Source organism: Paramisgurnus dabryanus, chromosome 12 (assembly GCF_030506205.2).
Source record: "Paramisgurnus dabryanus chromosome 12, PD_genome_1.1, whole genome shotgun sequence".
NCBI classification, from domain to species: domain Eukaryota; kingdom Metazoa; phylum Chordata; class Actinopteri; order Cypriniformes; family Cobitidae; genus Paramisgurnus; species Paramisgurnus dabryanus.
In genome coordinates, this window is record NC_133348.1 from 11,077,711 (window position 1) to 11,102,286 (window position 24,576).

At 36.5% G+C, this 24,576-nt stretch overlaps 1 protein-coding gene across 4 annotated transcripts in view; it reads left to right on the forward strand.

The window, feature by feature from the left end:
- The first annotated feature begins 3,199 nt into the window (after positions 1 to 3,199).
- Positions 3,200 to 24,576, forward strand: part of phactr1 (phosphatase and actin regulator 1) — a 29,326-nt gene continuing 7,949 nt past the window's right edge. Inside the window, exons 1-5 of one of the 4 annotated variants that reach the window (XM_065256470.2) lie at positions 3,200 to 3,823; positions 20,721 to 20,885; positions 21,448 to 21,528; positions 23,002 to 23,100; positions 24,195 to 24,401. In XM_065256470.2, the coding sequence (XP_065112542.1) occupies positions 3,709 to 3,823; positions 20,721 to 20,885; positions 21,448 to 21,528; positions 23,002 to 23,100; positions 24,195 to 24,401 (667 nt within the window). In that variant the 5' untranslated portion in view covers positions 3,200 to 3,708. Of the gene's footprint in view, positions 3,824 to 14,042; positions 14,705 to 20,720; positions 20,886 to 21,447; positions 21,529 to 23,001; positions 23,101 to 24,194; positions 24,402 to 24,576 lie in introns of those variants that run through there. The other 3 variants (XM_065256471.2, XM_065256468.1, XM_065256469.1) reach the window with 3 other exon arrangements.

A 24,576-nucleotide genomic window follows, 5' to 3' on the forward strand; every position in this document is an offset into this window, starting at 1 on the left:
TGCAGTAACTTCTCTTCCGACAGGCGCAAATTCAAAATATGTGTTTGGGGTCTCGTGTGTTGCTCGTCATGTCAAAATATGTGTTCGGTGCATCATCGTGCTTCGAAGGGGTTTATGATAAAAGAAACTCTCACGTTTTACAAAATAATTGCAAGACACTAACTTAATACTAAACTCTTGATTACACATGAGATTAAGCGAGTATCTGGCAAACTTGAGGATCTCTTTTATCATAAACCCCTTCGAAGGGTCTGCAGCAGACACTTATTTTGACAAGCCACACACATGACGAGTTAAATACATGTTTTCACGAGCTTCGCATCATGTGCCCTCAAAAAAGAAGTCAAAGAATTCTTAGTATTTTTGTCTAGTTTTCAGTAAAAATATCAGAAAATTCTTAAATTAAGATGCTTTTTCTTGATGAGCAAAACGACCGAAGAAATTAAGTGATTTTGTGCAATAAACGAACAAAACAAATCTGCCAATGGGGTAAGGGAAAAAATCGTGAAAATTTTTCTTAAACACTAAATTCAAGAAAAATTCAACATAAATTTGCTTACCCTATTGGTAGATTTTTTGCTCGTTTTATGCACAAAATCACTTAAATTTTATATTTTTCGTCTAAAAACTAGACTTATTTTCTTGGGTTGTTTTGCTCATCAGGAAAAAGCATCTTAATTTAAGAATTTTTATATATTTTTACTGAAAACAAGGTGAAAATATAAGAATTTTTTTCTTCAAAATCATTTTTTGCAGTGTAGCCATCAATGGCTTTCGATACTAGATATATTAAGAAAATGTAGTAGCCTATAAACCAATCACTGATTACCCAACTTCAGAATGATATTGTCATTTCAATACATTCTTTTTATTTTTTTGTCTGTCATTGTGAGGATAAGCAGTTGGCATAAATCACATGATATAATAAAATACATTTCTTAATTTATTATTTAAAAAAAAAAAACAAGATAAAGGTTTTTTTGTCATACGTTTTTGATCAGTTGTGATTTTCCCACAATGGCGCCCCCTTGTGTGACGCCCATGTACTGCATACACCGCAAACCCTGCAAACTCAAGATCAATAAAAATGATCTAATTAATGTTGTTTGTATGTTTTTGGAAAGGCGTTGTCATTTTTGTTATTTGTACCTACACGTGCTAAATAATTTTTGCTTCAGTATGTGAGTCATTCTACGAAACGGGTGCCATTTCCACTTTGCAATTTTCCAAATTTTCATTAAGAACAAACTTTATTTTTTTTACTTACAACTTTAAATATATTGTTAATCCTCCCAAAAAACATATTTTCCCAGCTCAGGTACAAAATTGTTAATAATATTATCAGTTTTATTCTGGCACAGAAGTCTTTCTTTTACCACCCCGTCACGGACAATATGTATGCCATCTGTGTAGTAAAACAAGAAATATATTTATAAAATCTAATGTTTTCCTAATAGTAAAATGTCCCTTTCTTGGAAACCATCAATAGAAAGTCTATAATTTAATTTAAATAATTATTATTCGTTTTTTAATCTTGAAATTTGAATTCGACATTTTAATGGCCTCATTGTTTGTACAAAAACATACGAATACACTTAAAAAATACAAATAAACTTACATTTATTTGATTAGTCCACACAACAAGAACATCATTCAACATTAATTTATTAAAAATTTATTTTCTATTACATAAGTTTTTAACAAAATGACCCCGTGACGGGGTGGTAACTGATGTCACAGATAGGTTCACTGTGACAAGGTGGTATGGACAAAGTGTGTATCTATATATGGTATGCTTGTTTTAATCTTTATAAAACTGGGGGAGGGGAAACATTAACATTGGAAACTTTGGTCATGCTGTGAAAAACTAAAATTAGAGCATCATTACAGTGAGTGAGTGAGTGAGTGAGTGACACAGTGAATGAGTGAGTGAGTGAGTGACACAGTGAGTGAGTGGCACAGTGAGTGAGTGAGTGAGTGAGTGGCACAGTGAGTGAATGAGTGAGTGAGTGAGTGAGTGAGTGACACAGTGAGTGAATGAGTGAGTGACACAGTGAGTGAGTGACACAGTGAGTGAGTAAGTGAGTGAGTGAGTGAGTGGCACAGTGAGTGAGTGAGTGAGTGAATGAGTGAGTGACATAGTGAGTGAGTGACATAGTGAGTGAGTGACATAGTGATTGAGTGAGTGAGTGACCCAGTGAGTGAGTGAGTGAGTGAGTGGCACAGTGAGTGAGTGAGTGAATGAGTGAGTGACATAGTGAGTGAGTGACATAGTGAGTGAGTGACATAGTGATTGAGTGACAAAGTGATTGAGTGACATAGTGAGTGAATGAATAAACAAACCATGTTAAGTTAACAGAAACAATTTATTAGTCTATATCAGAATCACCCCATCACATCCCTTACCACCACGTCACAATAAAACTTGTGACGGGGTGGTATGTGACGGGATGGTAAATATCATCCCAAAATGGCCGCAGATCTCCCATGTGGTCAAGTTCCTCACCAAGCATACATGCATTCTATCAGAAATATAATTTTATTTGCATTAATAATGTAAAAAAATATATCGAAATTAGTTTTCCCTCTCTATCTTGCGTGACGGGGTGGTTGCTTTGAGCTTGACGGAGCCTGTCTAACACGAAAAATCAACAAATAAAGAATGTAGAGGAATGTCAGTACTTGCCTGTTTTTGTTCTTGGTGGCAACAAGGCTCCAATGATGTCACTTCTGCTTTGTGATCTCATTTAAAGCAACAGTACATTATTTATAGATAAAACAAGTTAGTGTGACGGGGTGGTAAGTCAAATTGAGGGACGCACACAAATCATCAAATATTTACAAAAAAATAAGGTTTATTTTGAATAAAATGTATCTTATGTGAAAAGGGACACAAATATAATCATGAAAACAATATATTTTTTTTTAAAATACATAACTTATTTGGTGATATTTTGGATGCAAATGTCATGTTGGTCAACACGGACATGTGAAAATGGCTATGTACTAATGCAAAATTATTAAAAATAGTATGTTATTCTTTAAGAATAGTGTTTTTATCATATATCATATTAACAAGAACCCTTGAATGAATAACTTTAAGCTTTGTAAGAACATGTTGGGACATTTTTGTGCCTTATGCATCTCATCAAATGTTGCGGACCCAAATGGCACCCGTTTCATAGAATGACTCATGTGTCACTGTCATCCATGATGATGACTTTCTAGAATGAGTCAGCTGTAGGAGAAAAAAGGTCAAGTGAGGTAGATATACCGCATACGTTATGTTGTAATGCGCACCCAACTGAATGATCTGAGATCAGTCTGCCGCTATATTACGTTTGCCGTGAAATCCAGCTTTCTTTCAGACGCGGAATGAGGGAAGGGCAAAAATCATTCCGTCCATCCAACCAACCGCATCTGTGCCAGATTATTCATCATCCCGAACACGTCATCCCGGTTAGTAACCGTAGTACGGCAGCAGCTGCCGCGGCGCGTCCGGCACGACTGCACGCGTTCTGGATGCCGTCCATCCGCGTCTCCTGCATCCGTCGTTGTGGTTACGAGTCCCTGTCTGTAGATGCGTTAACGCAATAAGGAGGGGTCTTCGTCCTTCCTTACGGAATCTCCGCCGGTCTCTCCATCCCTCCTCCTGGTCTTTCGTGTCTCGGTTAGCGGGGGCTGTAGCGGGGGTCCCGCGCGGTCCTGATGGCGGCAGCGCCTGAGGATGACGATGTGGACCGGCGGCCCATCAGAAGAGCTCGGTCCAAGAGCGACACCCCGTATCTCACCGAAACCAGACTGTCATACACGCTACGGACAGGTGAGTTGGCGCGTGCGCGCGCGCTAGAGTTTATATATAGAGTAGCCTATACAGTGTATCTCTGATACCATCATAACACTCAATGTACCCTTTACAGCAGTGGTTCACAAACTTTTCATTTTGCGACCCACTTAAATAGGTATAATCTGTCCTAGGACCCACTAACATATTTTTAAATGAAAAGTATACATTTTTAAATGTAAGTTTCATTGAAATATCAAAATAATTGATGGGATATCCAGTGATGTAGTGCAGGGTATACGCAGGTACCCACTTCTTTATTTGATGGCATGGGGTATACTTTAAAAAAATGTGGCCATAAATTAAGAGTATACCTACACCACTGGGTATATCATATCAAAACCATTATGATTACTAGTCATTAAATGGACTAAACTGTTTGTTGTGTCATTCACCACAACAACAAAGCGACTTTGGTGACCCACCTTATCCCACAAGTGTGTCCCGACCCACAGTTTGAAAACCCCTGCTGTACAGCACCTTTATTTATAAGAGTATATCCCACAATATTGTTTTATTTAAATGAGTATCATGATTAGCACAGTGTAAGTACTTAAAACAATAGGTGCAATGTCGGAAAAAAATACAAAACTGTCCTTTTTCTGTAACTAGGGTGGTACCCCTTAAGGTTCTGTTTTGTATCTTAACAAGTATATGAAACAAAATACAATGTTGTACCTTTCTGGTTACACTACTGTACCTTAAGGACCTATTGTGTACCTTTAGATAAGCCTAACAGTTTAATGTTTTGTTGCCCTAACATTTAACTGATACATTAAAAAGGGTAAGGGAGAGTGGGGCACAAAGTAGCGCTTTTGGCTTTGGCTCTATCATTCAAAAAATATTTAAGTTAGCTGAATAATTTTTTTACACAATCACCACACACATCTCTGCTACAAACAAACACTTAAAGTTTGTTTGTGAGATCTACTGTTATCGTACAATGACACAGAAAGTGACAGGAGTGCAAACGTTACCCCATAGGTGGTGTTCACATTGTAACAAACAATTTTTGGGTTTGTTGTAACACCTGCTAGAAAATTTAGTTTAAACACAAATAATTCAGTCAAATTGTACTAAAGGTGGATATTGTTTATATATCTGCCTATAATAGATGGATGTCCACACATTCATTCATCCACAATCCTTCATCTAAACATCCTTGTATTTTGCAGCAATGGATAAAAATAGATTTTTTTAAAAGGGCTGCACGACAAAAAAGCATCATAATTGTGAGTTATTTCCACTGATATTGTATTAACAGTTATCATTTTGATGAGTAGTATTTACATTGTTTTCATTTCATTATCATTGTACACCTGAGGCTTCATTATAAAACTGTGTGACAACTAACCCCGCTGTGTAAAAATGTTTTCAATCCCAGCTATCAGTTACTAGGAGTCGCTGACATGTTTCAAAATGCTGTTATGTTTTAAGTAACAAGACAGAGATTAAAATAATACAAGGTTGGATTTGGTGACTTACACACCCAACTCAGAAATTAAAAAATAAATAAAAATGCCTCCAAAACACTTTTTGTTCAATATCTTAACCAAAACACATTTTTTTTACAAATTCACTGGAGATCTTCTGACAGTAAGAAAAAAAGCACAGATTGCTCAGCTCTGTAGAAATATGTGAAGTAGTTGTGTCACAATTAACCCTGCGTCAGTTTGGCCCAGCTCTTTCCTACTTAGGGTATAATATTGTACCCAAAAAGGTTCATCAAACCCATAAAGGTACATAAAGGGAACCTTTGAGGGTACCACCCCAGTGACAGAAAAGGTACAGTTTTGTAGGCTATTCTTTTATTTCTGACAGTATGTATGTCAAAAACATGCTATTACTGTTTTAAATTTGTTTTCATCTATGATAGTAATGTGTCCAAAACCTGGCAATACAATGCTGCTGAATCATTGTCATATTTACATACCACAGTGTTTGCAAGGTAAAATTAAAGGAAAATAAAGGTTCCCTGCGGTTCTTTGATTTCAAGAACCTTAAACATGCACAAATCCTTTCTGTTTAAAAAAAGTTCCAGTAGTACAAAAATCAGGGTTCCCACCGGTCCTTGAAATCCTTGAAAGTTTGTGAATCTGGGGAAAAAAATTCAAGGCCCTGGGAAGTTTTTGAAAATTAACATATAGATACAAGTCATTGAAAGTGTTGAAAGTTTTCTGGATATAATAATATATAATTCCCTGTGTAGGATAATATCATAGAAATTCTAGACTTTTTAAGCACACGTGCTAATCTTCTGTATGTGAATGTTGATTCATACCAAAATGCTTTTTTGCATAGTTGTGTTTGAACCATGAAAACGTCTCTGGTTACGGATGTAACTGTTGTTCCCAGAGAAGGGAACGAGACGCTGTGTCTCCCTTGCCATACTTCCTGCGTCCCTGTAACGCTGTCTTTGACAATGTTTCAGATAGCGATATACTTCCTGGCTCCCGCGTCACCCTGTCTTTGTCGTTAAGCCTCACCATTGGTTGAATTTGATATACACATTCAGACACACTTACCCCTGGAGGCGTCCCCAAAGTGTCACTGCAGTGACGCAGCATGAGTTCCCTTGAAAATGGTACTGGTACTGTATACATGCTGTTACCCATGCTAAAACCGGTTTTATCTGTGATGGTACCGTGGTAAAGTGTCAAAAAAACCACAGTATTTACATGGTTCTCTAAAATAATGGTAATACTTTTGTGATTGATAGATGTATGTGTTGAGTCCATGGGTTAAATAAACTCTGTCATTTACGTCAGATGTGCTCATCTTACACGGCTTGTGGATCTTATGTGTCGTGGCGGCACTATAGACCCCTGTGAGGATTTAGCAGACTGACGTTCATTATTGCATGAAAAATTAAAAGTTTTTTCACACTCTTATTTTATTTCATGAAACACAATGGGAGAACATCTGAGCTTTTGTTAATACACTGCCTTGCTGACTACAGAAGTATAAAGTAATGCATGTGATTCATGCACTATACTGTACTGCACTGCTTCTGATACCTTTGTGTGAGGATGGATTTCAGTCTTACGCACGTTCTAGTTTGTGTCATGATGATCTAGCTTTGTTTTAGCTTAAGGTGATGATGACGTCAAATAAATGCGCATGGAGTCGCAATAACAGCTCGTGGGTTTGTGCACATTGAATCTGTCCACTGGATAACTGATCTGAATGCCTAATGAAGGGGGTTTTAGCTTAACTATGAAATATATCAAGGCTCATTTTCACCATGTATTTTTATGTGTATAGACCTTTGAATTAGCACAAAAGGTCATGGGTTTGAACACACTGACAAAAATGTATAACTTTATAATGCACTGCAAGTCTTTGGTGCTTGCCAGATGCATAAATGCAAATGTTTTGTGAAGGTTAATCCTCATAAAATCTGTCCCTGTCATGCTTCCTTCTTATTTTCTGTGTGCTGATGGTTAAATTGTTTCACTTTAAATCTCACAGCCCACCACTGCATGCAGAAAATGCGTTTTACATTCAATTGTATGCTAATAGAGTACTGTTGGAATAGCCGTTTTAGGATTTCTTGAATAATTGAAACCGTTTCCATCAGACTTTCACTTAACAACATGATTGAGGTCTGCATGCATGCATGGTAGTAAATAGTTGCCAAGGTGTTGCTATGTGACTCCTATGATGTTTAAGGCCATTGCTGTGCAGTGATTTGCGTGAGTAGATTACATACAAAGTCAATGCAAAGACGTGATCAGATGCATCCTCGCGGGGGGCGATGCGAATGACATGATATGGGCGGTGCGTTTGCCACGAAAACATGTGCTATTCGCCTCAAACGCGTCTTTGCCCAAGTTGAAAATATTCAACTCGAGGGAAAAATTCGAAAAGTTAAAAATTGGCACGAAGTTGAATTTAGAGCGAGTAACACAATGCCCCGTGTTTGGTGTGTATGTAGCATAAGTCAAATATGATATTCAAGTCTCCAGATATGGCTCAGGTCTTTCCTTCAATGTAAGCATGCAAAATCACTTATTAAAGTGATGTCACGGCTGTCCACAATGAGCTGAAGGATTTTAGGACCACTCAAGTCAACCTCTTCTGCTGAATTTACACCAACCAAGCGGCAAATTCACGTCTACCGCATCTAGTTTGCAGCTTGAATGCATTTTGAATGCATTCATGCATCTAGAGCGAAATAGACGCGCGTAAAAAGCAAGCATCTGAAGCGAAATTGATACGCGTCCGAGGCGAAATCCGCTTCTTGTGGGAGGGGCAAGTGCTAGGCGGTTGTCTGTTTGCAAGATGGCTGATGTTAATCGAGCATTCATCGAGAGAGTTACCGCTTTGTATTTGTTCTCGAGAGCAGAACAGTGGCGTAGGTGTCAGCGTCGCCGTACTCTGGTCCACCAGACCCTCCGGAGGTGTTCCCAGTGTGGCAAGTTTCATCATTTGCTCCAGGAGCTGCGCCTGGATGACAGCTTTCAGCAATACTTCCGCCTGTCTCGTGCCTAATTTGATGACCTGTTGCCCCACGTTGGAGCAAGGATCACCCTCCAGGACACCAACTACAGGCACTTTATCCCGGCTCCTGATTGGTTAACGAATTGACACCAAATGTCAAATTTTTCGACTCGGTTGTCAGACGCAGATTCGCATCAAACTCGTAAATGCACAAGATGCACCATTCGCATGTAAAGCCCGATTTATAGTCAATCCGTAGCCTATGCATAGCTCTGCGTAGCCTGACGCACACCTCACAAAAATTTCAACAGCGCGTCAGTTCTACGCGGACCGCAAGCGCTGTGATTGGTCCAGCAGAACCCCTCCCGTCAGGTAAAAAACTGCGTCATAGGTATTTTCGTTTGCAACGGTGAAAACAAAGATGAGCCAAGTTGAGGAGTGATTTCACTCAAACTGCAACAAAAGTCGCTGTTTATTTACTTCCATCATTGCTGGACTTTTCAAATCATACACAACAAGTTGCTGTTTCTTCTTCGTTTGTGGGTTAACTTGCCAGGCTGCTTCTTTGACGGTCGCGCTGCTACTGTGGTTACACGGGTGGATACTGCCAACCAGTGGTTTGCGCGTGTGTTTGCACGTTGACGCGGACAACGACGCAAAAGTATAAATGAAAACCGACGCGGGTCCTACGCCATCGCGGCTACGCACAACTATACGCACAACTATAACGAGCCCTTTACTCGCACTAGATTACTCGTGGGATTTAACTTCGTGTCATGCGAATTTTTTGCTCAAGTTGAATATTTTCAGGCGAATAGCACGTGTTTTCGCGGCAAACGCGCCACCCATAACGCGTCATACGCATCGCCCCACACGAGGATGCGTCTGATTGCTTCTTTGCATTGACTTTGCATGTAATCTACTCCCAGAAATCGTTGAACTCGCGTTTGGTGTGAACCCACAGTTAGGGTGAAGGGTTTGTTCACATCACTTTTCACACAGACATTATGGAAAATACACGGAAAATGTATCTGGGATTTGTCCGGGATTGTTTGATTTTTGGTTCATTCACACTGCCAATGATTTTCTGAAATCTGTATGTCCGTTCACACAACTGTTTGGTAAGTGATATCACTGATGATATGATACACTACAGTTTGAGATTTGACAATATTTTAAAGCAACAGAACTGTATTGATGTTTCTCAAACATTCTCTTCATTAGGGTTTGTTTTAAACATCTAAACCTAAACATCTACACTTAAATCACCATGAATGTATACAAAATCCATTTAAACTTTGTGTTGTTAATAACTTTAGCTCTCTTCCCAGACAACAGACGACTCCGGGTCGGATCCTCTCCAAAGACAAGTCAGCAGCTCTGGTGTGGATCCGGTGCAGATCCCACACGGAGTCGTCTGCTGTCTGGGTTGGTAGTGCGTTTTTGTGTGAAAATTTTTGTTTGAAAATATCTCATTCACTTAGATTGATAGAATGTTTAGCATTGAAACTGTTACTTAAAATAATTTCGAATATTTAAAGGGATAGTTCGCCCATAAATGAAACTTCTGTCATCAGTTACTCACTTTCATGTTGTTCTAAACCTGTATGAGTTTTTTATTCTGAAGAACACAAAAGAAGATATTTTGATAAATGATGGTAAACACATAGTTATGGGTACCCATTGACTTCCATTGTATTTGTTTTTCCTACTATGGAAGTCAGTGAGTGCAGTCAACTGTGTTATCATTATTTACTAACCCTCATGTTGTTTGAATCATAGATATGTATAACTAGATACGACATTCGACCACTCACAGCTTTTCACTATTTAGCCTTTGGTAGTTTGGTTGAGAATCTTGTACTAACTTAGTATTACATTTTTTTTAAATACAGTAACTTTTTAATGCGGTGTTCGGTAACACTTTCGTCTTTTTGTATTGTGTAAGCAGTTCAAATGTTTGGGTCTACACAGCAGCACATAACATTTGATAAATATAGGCTACGGTTGTTGGCGCACGGTCAGCTTGCTTGCTCTCGGGCTTGGCAGGGTTGCCAGATTTGTAAAAATCAAGTCTATCCCATGTACCTTTTCCCAAATACCAAATTTTTACTTTCATAAATAAAATAATATTATCTTAATATTTACAGCAGGTGAACAAAATCCTTCCACATTAAATCTGCGAGAAAAAAACATTAATGTCAGATTCTAAAGGAAAACCACCAACTTGGCAACACTGGCTTTCATACTGCCTAGGACCATTCCAATATGGTGGACGACTTACACATAACGCCCTGATTAAAACAGCTGCTAATGATGTATGTAGTTATACATATCTATGGCTTGAACCCCCAATGTGTTTTATTTAAACTCAAACACATTTTATTTAAACTGTTGTTTGGGGGTTTTCTGGTAACTATGCGAGTGGATGGTGACCACCCCATCCTAAAACTGTCTAAACAACAGTTCAATGTGCACTGAAAAAAAAACTGGGTTATGATGAACAAAGAAAGACAGTAGGGGTTCAAACAACATGAGGGTGAGTAAATAATGACAACATTTTCATTTTGGAGTAAACTATCATTTTATTTACTCACCCTCATGTTTAATGTAGCGCATTTACAAATGTACATTTTGGTCTTAGGTTAAGAAGGAAAACATAACTTGCTTTGTCAATCCAACATATAATAATAGTGTCAATGTAATAAGATCACAGCAATGCTTAAACAAATGTAAGAAATGATTTGACAAGATGTCTAGTGGTTGTATTAGATATCATATGAAATATCACCTGCTCAGCGTTCTTCAGTGATGAGGTATTGTACTCAGTTTTACCGTGGTGGTGTTCTTGCGGTTGAATGAGCTCATGAATCAATATGGTTTGCGAGTGTTTTGCTGAGGCCAGACACAACAGTGTGACTGAGGATTTCATACAGACGTTGACAAGCCTGCGGCTTCTGTCCGATTTCACTCCACACAACATCTGTGTGTTTGTGTACACGTGTTTGTGTAACAGTCAGAGGTGAGCTAATCACTGAATCGTGTGTGAATGTCAGATGGTATTAACACTCGCATGTGTGTGTGTGTTTAAAGGGGCTAGCGTTGCATAACAACATGGATTAAACAGTTTGTCTTTGTGCCAACACTCATTCTGCATTTCTGACAGTCTTGCACAGCTATTTGGATCATAATGATGGCCGTACACATTTCATTTCACATTGCACACAAATGAAGCCAATAAGTTTACAAGAAGGAATAGTAATAAAGCTATCAGTTGACAGCATAAAGACATTTGTTGAACATTAGTTATAAGTTAGGTGTATGCAGAAGATATCTTTGGTTGTTTTTAAAGCATTCACAGCCAGTAGGGTGTAAGCTGACAGCTCAATCATCCAGAAACGAAGAGAGTTTAGGTAAATGTTAAAAATTGTGATGTGTGAGGGAACAATGAGGTGTCGTTCATTTTCTGATGGCAGGAGAGAATATAAACCTATAGGAGTGAGTTCAGGTATGAGGGTCCAGATACAGTTTTATGGTCCTGAAATATCAGTATGATATCAAGAGGGGTTTGACACTGGCTTTCATTAACCAGACAAATAATTTGCGGGGCAAATACTGTAATTTACTGTAATTTAATATACTTATCTTGTGCAGTGTTCCTTTACAAAAAAGCATGAAAAAAATCATTTTCATAATAAACCTAAAAAGTCATGAATATTATATGTGCAAAAACATAAAAACTTGATAATTTTCATTTGAATCATATGGACAGTGTGTCACCACATGGGTTTCACATGAGAATTTAATTCAGTTCAATGTTTTAATGTAGCGCTTTTCACAATTGTTCATTGTTACAAAGCAGCTTTACAGGGGAAAACAAAGAAAAGTACAAGGCAATTTTAAGGGAATGTTTCAAAATTCATTTCATAGATCACATGTAATTATGCACGTGTATGAATGTGGTTTTTCTGTAAGGTGTTTATTACACTGCAAAAAAAGATTTTCAAGAAAACTTTTTTTAGTATTTTAGTCTTGTTTTCAGTAAAACTATAAAAAATCTTAAATTAAGATGCTTTTTTTTGATGAGCAAAACGACCCAAGAAAATAAGTTTAGTTTTTAGACCAAAAATATCACATTTAAGTGATTTTGTGCATAAAACAAGCAAAAAATCTTGAACATTTTTCTTAAATGCTAAATTCAAGAAATATTCAAGAAAATTTTGCTTAAAAGATTTTTTTGCTTGTTTTATGAACAAAATCACTTAAATTTGATATTTTTGGTCTAAAAACTAGACTTATTTTCTTGGGGTGTTTTGCTCATCAAGAAAAAGCATCTTAATTTAAGAATTTTTAGATAGACAAAAATACTAAGAATTTTTTTTCTTAAAAAAAATTTTGTGCAGTGTAGGTAAATAGTTAGATGTTACACAATGAACAAATAAAAAAATGACTTTCTTACTTAGTATTTTTGTCTTGTTTTTAGTAGAAATATCTAAAAATTCTTAAATTAAGATGCTTTTTCTTGATGAGCAAAATGACCCAAGAAAATAAGTCTAGTTTATAGACAAAATACAGTTTAAGTAAATTTAAACTTAAAACAAGCAAAAATATCTGCCAATGGGGTGAGAAAAAAAAATCTAAAAATAAGTTTTCTTGTTCTTAAACACTTAATTTATGCTTTTTGCTTCACTTAAATTGTATTTTTTTGTCTAAAAACTAGACTTATTTTCTTAGGTCATTTTGCTCATGAAGAAAATACATCTTGATTTAAGAATTTTTAGATATTAGTAAGAAAGTCATTTTTTGCAGTGAATAAACATCTAAAATCAACAGAAAAAAAAAATATTATCTTAAGTAAAGTAAAAATTATGCCTAGTTTGAGAGTATTCATAAATTGTGACAAAACAAAATTTTGATCAAAGAACATAATTTTAGTGATTTCAGTAAATTTGTCATTACAAAATGTTAGACTTTTTCTCCTAATTATTGACAACAAATCAATTATTTTACTCCAAATCATACTATTGAGAGCCATATGTAAATATTTGGTGTATATTAAAGTGATAACACCTTACTAAGGTATGAAAACAGGCCCATTTTTTCCCTTAGATTTTTTTTTACCTGAAAATTTGCCTGTTTTAACAATACTACATTGTTAAAAAAACTGCAAAGACAGCATCATACTGTATGTTAATCATATACAGAATTAATTATGGACAATATTACAAACGGTTTTCAAAGAAGGTTAGACACACAGTCTCTCTCAGTGGAAAAATATTACCGTCATTTATTTTATTTTAATACTTTTGCCTGGGTTTGAATAGCCGCAGCCTCTGCCGGTGCGACACTATTCGAAATACAGTGACGTAGACGCGGTCTCTCGGTAGATCCGGTCTGGATTCTTTTAACGGACTGAATGTCCAGTGAATAAACGTGTTGTACTATGGCGAAGCTCGGCGTAAAGGACGTAACCAGATTAATATTCATAAGCCATTCCTTAACCCACTTACGACAGTCAGCCAATCAAATAGGCCGGACGTCACGTTACATCCTTAATATTCACGAGCCAATGTTTTAATTATTCAACAACTGCCAACCAGTTCTGTCTACAGGGCGAGCCTCACAGACGGTACGTAATTAATATTCATGAGCCAAGCCTTTCGCAACGTCACGCTATATTCATCATAAGTCTTCGCTTTAGTAGAGTTTGTATACTCGTTCCCGTTAACGGCGGATTCCGGTCCGCGTATTTTGACGCGGCATTGCGTCACGTTGATGAATTTGAAGTGATGCTACCGAGAGGCGCATCTGCTCGTGTATGATAAACAAATCTGCGCCGCCCTTCGTGTGTTCTTATTTCGGGTTAATTCGCGATTAAATATCGAGGGATGCTGATGAATTATTACCGTGAACGGGGGATATTAACGGCGTGATATATTAACGACAGTACCGAAGGAGGAAAGTAGCTTACATCAGCTGGTGTGTTATACACACTCAGGTGGGCCAAGCGATTTTTGCGCGTGGCGTCGGTGGTCTCGCGCTCGGCACGGGAAAATCAACCCAGTTCGCGCGTCTCGGGATGGTCGGTAAGGCTCATGAACGCGCTCTTCCGTTCGATATCCGTACCATCCCGGGGTGTGACAGATAGACACGGATCCGCGGCCGCTGCGCCCATGGCGGGTCCCGCATTCACGGGAGCGCACGGGACCTGGATCACATCTCGGTTGCGGGAGGACGGCTCACCTTCATCGTCGTTATCGTCATCATCCGCAGAGAAACCGCGCAAACGGAGAGCCTTTAACTTGGTGAAACTGCGGCAACCGGCCGCCCCCGGTAACAACAACACTCCGTTTGTAATCTCCGGCCATATCAAGCACATCTGCAGTAACTGCAGCCGCGGGAATGAGATCCGGGACGGTGAGTGATTTACCAATGATGCTCTAAAATCAACATTATTATTACAGATGCTTGCGAACGTAATTCAATGACAATCTATTTATTAAACAAAATATGCATTTAATAACCAATGAAAACATTAAACCATAATAGGCCTTAAAATACAGAACAGTTCACTTTAGTAGCCTATATCCCTAAATCATTGTAGGCCTCATTAGCCAAACCAACAAGCATTATTTCATTTATTCACACTATAAAAAAGTCTGGGTTATTTTTAACCCATGCTGGGAAAATATTAGACGGAACACATGCTGGGTTAAAATTGACTGTTGTGCAAGCATGGGTTAAAACCCAGCAGTTGGGTTAAAGGGGCCATGGCACAAGACTTTTTTAAGATGTAAAATAAATCTTTGGTGTCCCCAGAGCACATATGTGAAATTTAAGCTCAAAATACCATATAGATAATTTATTATAGCATGTTAAAATTGCCACTTTGTAGGTGTGTGCAAAAATGTGCCATTTTGGGTGTGTCCTTTAAAATGCAAATGAGCTGATGTGCAAACGCTGATCACAATAATGCTGGGTTGTTGCAATTGAAACACAATTGTGCTTTCAATGATTTTCTCTCTCCTTCTTTTTCTCTGCACTAAACGGCAGTGCTGTTATTGGATAGTACAGATTAAAGGGGGGTATTATTATAATAAGAGCTCCTTATGACATCATAAGGAGAACAAAATTTCAACGACCTATTTTTTCATGTGCTTGTAGAGAATGGTTTACCAAAACTAAGTTACTGGGTTGATCTTTTTCACATTTTCTAGGTTGATAGAAGCACTGGGGACCCAATCATAGCACTTAAACATGGAAAAGTCAGATTTTCATGCCACGGCCCCTTTAAAACAATCCAGCATTGGATGATATGAGCTCAAATTCATTTCAAGGTATTTTCAACTCTCCAGCCGGTATATCGGTATTGCAGTATATTGCCATATGGGAAAAACAGTTTGGAATCACATTGAAGTAAACCTTAGTTAAATGACTGGCAGAATATGTATTTTTTTTACCTTATATATCTAGAAAACACTGTCGGATTTAAATATTGTGAGGCGGTTTCCCAGACAGGAATTAGACTGGTCTAATAACATTTTTCCTTCTGGATTTTCCTTTAAGTCCAGTTTAACATCATATTCACACACTGCAAAATTACTACAAAGATACACTTATTTCTAATCATATAAATTATTTTCTAACATGGGCTCAGGGTGGCATTTTGCAGGGGGTCGACACAGGGCGCCCACGAAAAAGAAACTAAATACAGCCTTGACTGGGTTTTATCTCTAATTTGCACGACACATCAATTGTTTAATTTGCACTCAGTTACTCTATACGGACTCAGAGCGGTGACAAGAGATGGATGGCATTGGTTTTGTAAAGGTATAAACCCTGTTAGTGTTAGAAGTTGCAAAGAGGACCAAATTGAACAATGTGTATTAGGGCTGGGCGATATGACAAAAAAAATTATCGAGAAAATGTTTTCCATATCAGTCGATATCGATAATTATCATGATAAATAAAAAATCTTTACTCCTGTCAAATTTAAAGGCGGATTTTTGCTCCTGAATGAAAATTGTAAAAACCAGACAGTTAATAATGGTTTTAAACTACTTTTTATTCAGAACATGACACATACAAATACTAAAATCTTGTTTTAATGCATCTGTATTAAATGTAAATCTATTTGTTATGAAATCAACACATTTCTGACACAAAAGCAGCAGACTACTGTCACTTTAAGACCCAAGACAGACTGCTTTACGTTTCAATATACTGAGTAACGGCTGTTTATGTTCACTTAAACAAGAAAGAAAACTTAGTTCAGTGATCACGCGTGTGTTATACATATACGAGCTATAACTCGCTGATAAATGGATGTCAAGAGTGTCACGTTGCTGTGGGAGCGCACATACGCAAACACTATATTCACTGCAGTGGTGGATCTGCTGCTTTTCCTCAGTTTCTTGAATTTGTGAATATCCAGTAAATATACTTTTAAAGCTGTGCGGACGTGTGCGTGCGCAAGGCGGACGCTGAATGAAAGTACAGTATACTGCACGCACCTGTGTCTGCTGTGTTTGACGAACCCTGTTTGCGTGTCCAACATTACACACAAGAAAATGTTTCCGCGCATTTGGATTCCGTGATTCCGTCCGCGTTATCCGCATCACGAAAATCATAGGTCTCTACTAATAAATGAGTAACTTGCCTCATCTTCCACTCCTTCAAGTCTAACGGTCACTGTGATTGTAAACCAAGAGCGCGTGCCGCATCCGGAAGTGCTCGCGCAACATTACGGACAGTGCGTAAACATTATCGATCACTTATCGAACTGTCCTTATCGTTTTATCGAAAAAGTTTATATCGGTAAAATTATCGTTATCGAATTACCGCCCAGCACTAATGTGTATGTAACGGTATCAATGGGATTGCTAAATCCGTATCATCAAGCAACACAATACCAGTAATCACTTTCATACCGGTATATCGTCCACCCCTACCCAGAACTGGGTTAATTTCCACCCAGCGGTGTGTTCTGTCCAATATTTACATTGCAGGTATCAATTCAAGTTACACGTTCATTTCATAGTTTGTTATTTATTTTCTGTTTATTTGTAACACTTTACAATAAGGTTGTATTTGTTAAAGGGATAGGACACCCAACAATTAAAATTCTGTCATCATTTACTCGTTCTCAAGGTGATGTTAACCTGTATGAGCTTTTTTATTTTGATGAACACTAAGAAGATAAATGATTGTAACCATTGACTTAGTGGGAAAACAAATATTATGGAAGTATTGTGATTAAATGATAAAGAAGATATTTTGATAAATGATGGTGAGCACAAACTTGACGGTACCCATTGAATTCCATCGTATTTGTTTTTCTTACTATCAGCTGTGTGCTTACCATCATTTATTTTTGAAGAATAATTAATTGTTTGGAGATTGTTAATGGACGTTTCTGAGTGGTAAGTTTGTGGGGTTTTTTTCAGTATTGACCTGCCAAATGTACTTGTAACTTCAATAGTATACTTTAAAAAATACTATGCTGCCTTAAAAAATTTTTGTTGAATCAACTCGGATTTACAAGTCATTTCAACTTACTATTATTTGTCTTGACTACAGATGAGTTGTTATAGCTACAGGTGAGTTGTTTTAACTTATAAAATATAGTTGAAAAAAGTCAACTTAATTTTGTAAGTTGTAACAACTCATCTCTTGTCAAGATAAATAATAGTAAGTTGACATGACTTGTAAATCTGAGTTGATTTAACAAAAAATTTTAAGGGAGCAAAGTATTTTTTACAGTGTAGAACTTCAGCCTAAATGTTAGCATATAGCATTAACTAGCATATAGCATTAATTAGCATATAACGCTTATTCAGCAGTCACAACTTTGTAAAAACATTGAACATAATTTAATTTGTAATTTAATGCTGAGGCGTACGTCTGGACTGTGACATCACAATTGCTGTTATGTTGTGATTGGTCTGTTTTTCAGCATTCTTTTGCATGCACAAGGTTTACATAAGAAGGAGAAAACAATGGTGTTTGAGGCTTACGATATGTCATTACCATATACAGAACTCTTATCATTCGTCTAGATAAATAAAGTTTTACATTCTACGGCACCTTTAAATGAAATTTGAGTGCACAGAATGGCCTCTGCTATTTATATATAATCATATATATATATATATAGGTCACTCTATTTATCTTCAATTTATTACCAACATATTATCAACAATCCACTTATAAATCAGATCATAGCACAGGCACAGTATAAGTGTAGTTATTTGTCGGTGTAAAGGTTTAGTAAAGGATCTGATCTAATGTTCAACCTCCGTCAGCACTAAAGCTTTGCTGGAAAATAAGCATGGCTCTTTCCATTACCTGCTGACCTGTTTGTAATGAACTCGGACTATTTTTACTCTTTCTCTGACAGTCAGTCTGTTGTTGTAGTACATAACGAAAAAACATTCAGTGCGTCTGTTTAGACCAAACATTTACAACTGCTGTATCCCGTCATCTGTTTGTTTGTCCTTTAAATTGTGCTATTTATATTTTCACATAACATTTGGACTAGAGATGCAGCAGTTGTGATTATTCAAGGCCAATTGTGATTTTTCTTCAAGCAACAGCCGAACAAGAATGAGCGTGAATAAAAATAGATTATGAATTATCAGTGCATGTTATTCCAAAAATAACTCAATTATGTCTTAGTATCTTTTAACATACATGTAAAGAACGTTTCCCTTTAATATCCTGTTAAACTCAAACACTCACAGTGTCACATTACAGAAGTAAAATGGTTTGTAAAGATTATTTCACCTTAACTGCAACTACAGTCATGTATTAAAACCTTTTGCATTGATGTTATTTACTTGTTTATGTTTCTGCAATATTTTTGTTGATTATTATAGAGTAAATATTTCTGTTTTGGACTGTTTTCATCTTTTTGGACAAAAGATCATGATGATATGAAGTGTTTGAGAGCATTTAACATTTTATATTTATGCATTTGGAAACACTTTAATCAGAAGCGACTACAGTTCATTACAAGATGACACAAGAATGTACAAGTCAGCAGATTGTGTTTTTTGTAAAACTTTGATTGAATAAGTTCATAGATGCGTCTGCTTTATTTCATCTCATTTAATAAATGGAAAAAAGTCTGAAACCTTTAAAGTGACGTGAGACTGTATGGAAAAGGGGTTTGAAGTGTAATGTGTGTTTTAGTCATTTCTGGAGATTATTGAAAGTTTTTTCCAGTGATTTGATTTGAAAGATATTTGTCTGCTCTGCTGTTTCATTTGTGACTCACTAAGATTCCTTTAAATACATTCTGATAATGATTTAAACTTTAATGATTAAGATCTTATGTTTTACATGATTTGCTAAAAGTTTTCTCTTTCTCTCTTTCTGTCCTTCATTCTTTAATTCTTCTTTCGTTTTTTTCCTTTATTCTTTCCTTCACTCTTTCCTTTTTTCATTCTTTCCTTCTTTTTTCCTTCCTTCTTTCTTTCTCTCTTTCTTTCCATCTTTCTTTTTGTGAATCTTCCTTCTTTTTTCATTCATTCATTCATTCGTTCGTTCCTTTTTCTTTAATTCTTTAATCCCTTCTTTCCTTTATTTTTCTTCCTTTTTCTTTAATTCTTTAATCCCTTCTTTCCTTTATTTTTTCTTCATTCTGTCTTTCCTTCTTTCATTATTTTGTTCTTTCCTTTACTCTTTCCTTTTTCTTTAATTCTTAAATCCCTTCTTTCCTTTATTTTTTCTTCATTCTGTCTTTCCTTCTTTCATTATTTCGTTCTTTCCTTTACTTTTTCCCTTTTTTCTTTCATTCTTTCCTTAATTTTTTCTTTCCTTCTTTAATTTTCTCCTTCCCTTTTTCTTTCTTTTTTCATTCATTCTTTCCGCTTTCCTTCATTCTTTCTTTCCTTCTTTCATTATTTCCTTTTTTTCCTTCACTTTCTCCTTTTTTCTCTCATTCTTTCCTTAATTCTTTAATTTTCATTCTTTCTTTCCTTTTTTCTTTGTTTCTTTTTCCTTCCTTCCTCCTTTCCTTCCTTCTTTCTACTTTCATCCTTTTTTCATTCATTCTTTCTTTCCTTTATTCCCTTTTTCCTTCTTTAATTATTTCCTTCTTTCGTTCTTACCTTCTTTTTGATTGTTTCTTTTGTTCCTTCCTTTCTTCTTTTCTTCCTTTCTTTTCTCTTTATTCTTTTCTTCATTCTTTCTTTCCTTCTTTTAATCTTTCCTTTTTTCTTTATTCTTTCTTTCTTTCCTTCCTTCCTTCCTTTCTTCTTTTCTTCTGTCCTTTTTCCTTCTTTCCTTAATTCTTTCATTTTTTCCTTCTTTCTTTCTTTCCTTTTTTCCTTTTTCCTTTCTTTGTTTCTTGCTTTCTTCCTTCCTTTGTTCATTCTTTCTTTCCGTTTTTACTTCATTCTTTCTTTCCTTTCTTCTTTCTTTCTTTCAGCAGAAGGTGCTGAGCGTTTGGCAGCGATGCGCTCAGATTCTTTGGTTCCAGGGACTCGCACGCCTCCGATCCGCAGACGGAGTAAACTGGCCAGTCTGGGGCGACTCTTTAAACCGTGGAAATGGAGAAAGAAAAAGAGTGACAATTTCAAACAGACGTCTGCTGGTAATCACCATAGACTGTAAAAAATATGGACGTTGTGTCCGTGTTGTCACCTATAGGTTTGTGAAGAGCTTTTTTGAAGCTTAAAGTAGGCCATCTTGGCCGCGCGTCACCGTGCATCACTCGCAGATAGGTAAAGAGCGGGACGTGGGTGAAGCTGAGGTGACTGGTTTCTAAAACCACGCCCGTAGCATGACGGTAGTGACAGAAGTGGCAGTTCACCCGTCACTCAAGTGACAACACCCTTAATTATGCAGAACTTTAAGGCTTAATAAAATTTTAACTAATGAGTTACAAAAAAATGTACCCCCCTTACAGTTGTCATGAAGGGCAAAATTAGCTGTATAGAGCAAAAACACTCTTTGTACCAGGCTATAAACATATTATTTTCTTTTGGAGCCCACCTTTAGCGGTCAGTCGATGAATTGCTGTTTAACTCACTTCCGTATTGTTTTCATTAGAGAGATCGGAAGGTTGACACTCTGTAATCACGCATGCTGTAAAATACTGTACATGTGTCTGCATCTTGAATTGTTTTCCTGTCTTATGTGTGTTATGTCTGTAGTGCTAGAGAGGAAGATGTCGACCCGTCAGAGCAGAGAAGAGCTCATAAAGAGAGGAGTGTTGAAAGAAGTGTTTGAGAAAGGTAAACTGTGGTAGATGTTATAAACCAAATCTAAGCAATTTCACTAAAAACTTTATATTGTAGTAATTTATATAACTATTAATAATGCTAGTAATTTTTACCGAAAAATCATGTTTGTTGTCACATGTTTAAAGGTGTATTGATTGACTCTTTATCAGTTTAACTAAAAATGTTATTAATCCTCCATTAACACAGTTACTGTGATTTAATTATTTAGGAATAATAATATAATAAAATTGTATATTAGATTTTGTCTTTAGATTTTGTTCAGAACATGTTTCTAAATCATCAAAGAGAATTTTTGAGTACAGGTTTATAGGATTATTTTTGTGCTAATAAAAATAAATTCAAACTTTCAATAAACGAACAAAGATATAAAATCAGAGCAAAGAAAAACCCTCTGAAAATTAAACTATTTTTTTTATATTGACTATAAATAATTTGCGTTCTTTTTAGCAAATCAAGATGGAGTCCATCAAAGGGCTGCATAACAATTAATCACGACTAATCATTTGCCAAATTAAATTTTTAGTTTACATCATTTAATATAAAAATGTATATACACAAATAAATATTTCTTACATATATTCATGCACATGTGTGTATTTATAAATACAAAATTATTATACACAGTACACACATAAATGGTGTAAACAACAACTTTTTTGCAAACGATTAGTCGCAATTAATCGATATGCAGCCCTACACTAGAATGTAAAAGACTACCCAAACCTCAAATATCAATTACTAATTAATAACCTAACTACATACGTTACACAAACACTAAAACTATACAGACATCTTCATCCACATCGCTCTGCAAAATCCACTGAAGTCTAAACTTCCTGACCAAAGAGCTGCCAATCCAAATCTCATTAGCCAGTGAGAGTAAAGCATGGTTAAGTCCCGTCCACGCAAGAGGATTGTGCCAGAATGGCAAACGTAAACTTGTGAATCATAAATGCAAACTCTGAAAGCGTGAATGAAAACTCTGTCAGGAAATGAATAAATCTTGATTTGCTAAAAAGTTGCTTAAAAACAGAACGCAGTTTATATAAAATCCATGTTACATTTTTGCCTTTGAGTTTATTTTTATTTTCAGTGTCTTCTCCTGATTTTACATCTTTGTTCATAAGAATATTTAATAATTCCATACAGGTTGACATGAATCTTTCAGGCTTTTAGTGCATTTAAAATGTTTTGTTAAATCTTTACAAAACCTTGAAATCCTGCTAGACAGCCTGGCAAACAAAAGTGTTAAAATAATTACAGTTTTGAAATCTATAAAAAACTAAAATACTGCTAAATGTAATAGCTGTAAATCTCAAAGGTTTTCTAAATTGCAACATTTAGCATAAAATCACCCACACATGTTAGCATACACACACACACTCATACACACAATGTTGTAATGTAAGTAAGTCTCTCTCTCTCTCTCTCTCTCTCTTTCTCTCTCTCTCTCTCTCTCTATAGAGGAGTTGAGTGGAGAATCTGGACATGTGTGTGCTGTGGATCTGGACAGACAGACCATCATGAGTCCGGTTTCAGAGTCTCCAGAGAACAACCTCACAGGTGCAACCTTTTTTTTTCCGATTATTTTTTAATGGCTTTTTTTAAGATGTCAAATAAATCTTTGGTGTCCCCACAGTGTGTATGTAAAGTTTTAGCTCAAACTACCATATAAATCATTTATTATAACATGTTAAAATTGACACTTTGTAGGTGTTAGCAAAAATGTGCCGTTTTGGTTGTGTCCTTTAAAATGCAAATGATCTGATAATGTAAACACTGATCGCCATAATGGTGGTTTGTTAAAATTGAAACTTTATTATGCTGTCAATTATTTTCTCTCTCTGCACGAAATGGCAGTGATGTCATTGGATAGTGCAGGTTAAGGGGCGGTATTATTATAATAAGATCCCCTTCTGACATCACAAGGGGAGCTAGTTTCAATTAGGGCTGGGTATTGGCAAGGGCTTCACAATACGATACGTATCACGATACGTGGTACAATGTATCGCGATACGATACAGTACGCTGCGCGTTGCTATACATTGCAATACTTTTTATTTTTTATCAAAAATGTAAAAAAATAGAGCTGACTTTTTTTTCTTTTTTTTTACAACTTCCACATGTCGGCTTTGAAAGCTGCAGGTTTTTTTTTTTATTTTCTGCCATTTCCGCACTCCCGCTAACTTCTGAGACATTCGGTCGAATGGCCGTATATGACAGACAACTGGACAGTGACAACTACAGCAGCACCGGAGGAAGACATTTGATGCACACAGAGGGATTTGATGGGGTTTTAAAATACCGATAGTAGAGATTAAAATACCGATACACTATCGTGGAAAAATTATCACGATAGTTAGCTGTATCGATATTTTTGCACAGCCCTAGTTTCAATGACCTATTTTTTCACATGCTTGCAGAAAATGGTGTACCAAAACTAAAAATAACAAAAATAAAAATAGCAGCCCATATGTCAGCCACTGCAATATATCAGTCTATCACTTTTTAAACAGGACGCATACAAAACGGCTTTATCACAGTTTGTTATCAGTTCAGTTTTTGTATGTAAATGACCTATAGTACATAATAAGATCCAGATAAATTAAAGTAGAAAGAGGTCCAGTATGTCTGACATTGTCTTTGTTTTTATGAAGTTTCCTTTTCAGAAGCGCAGTCATCTGGCGAAAGTTTGTCGTGTCTCACAGATCTCCCCTCAAAGCCATCTCAAGCCCCACCCTCTGTCAAACCTGTGCCGCTGGCAAGCGACAGCGCTGACATCACACACGTGAGACCAGCGTCACTCAAACAGCCACCTGCCTTACCGCCAAAGCCATACAGCAGAATTCACAACCACCTGACAGGTGAGCTCAAACGAGGAATCAGACCTAAAGTACGAAAGCAACTTGTTCATGACATCACAACCACGTGCACTTTTACATATCTGCCCACATTTACAACAAAGCTGGACGATACAGTAGCATGTTTATTGAACGGGTCGGAGAGAAGAAGGAAAATTCTCATGAAACCAAACAAAAT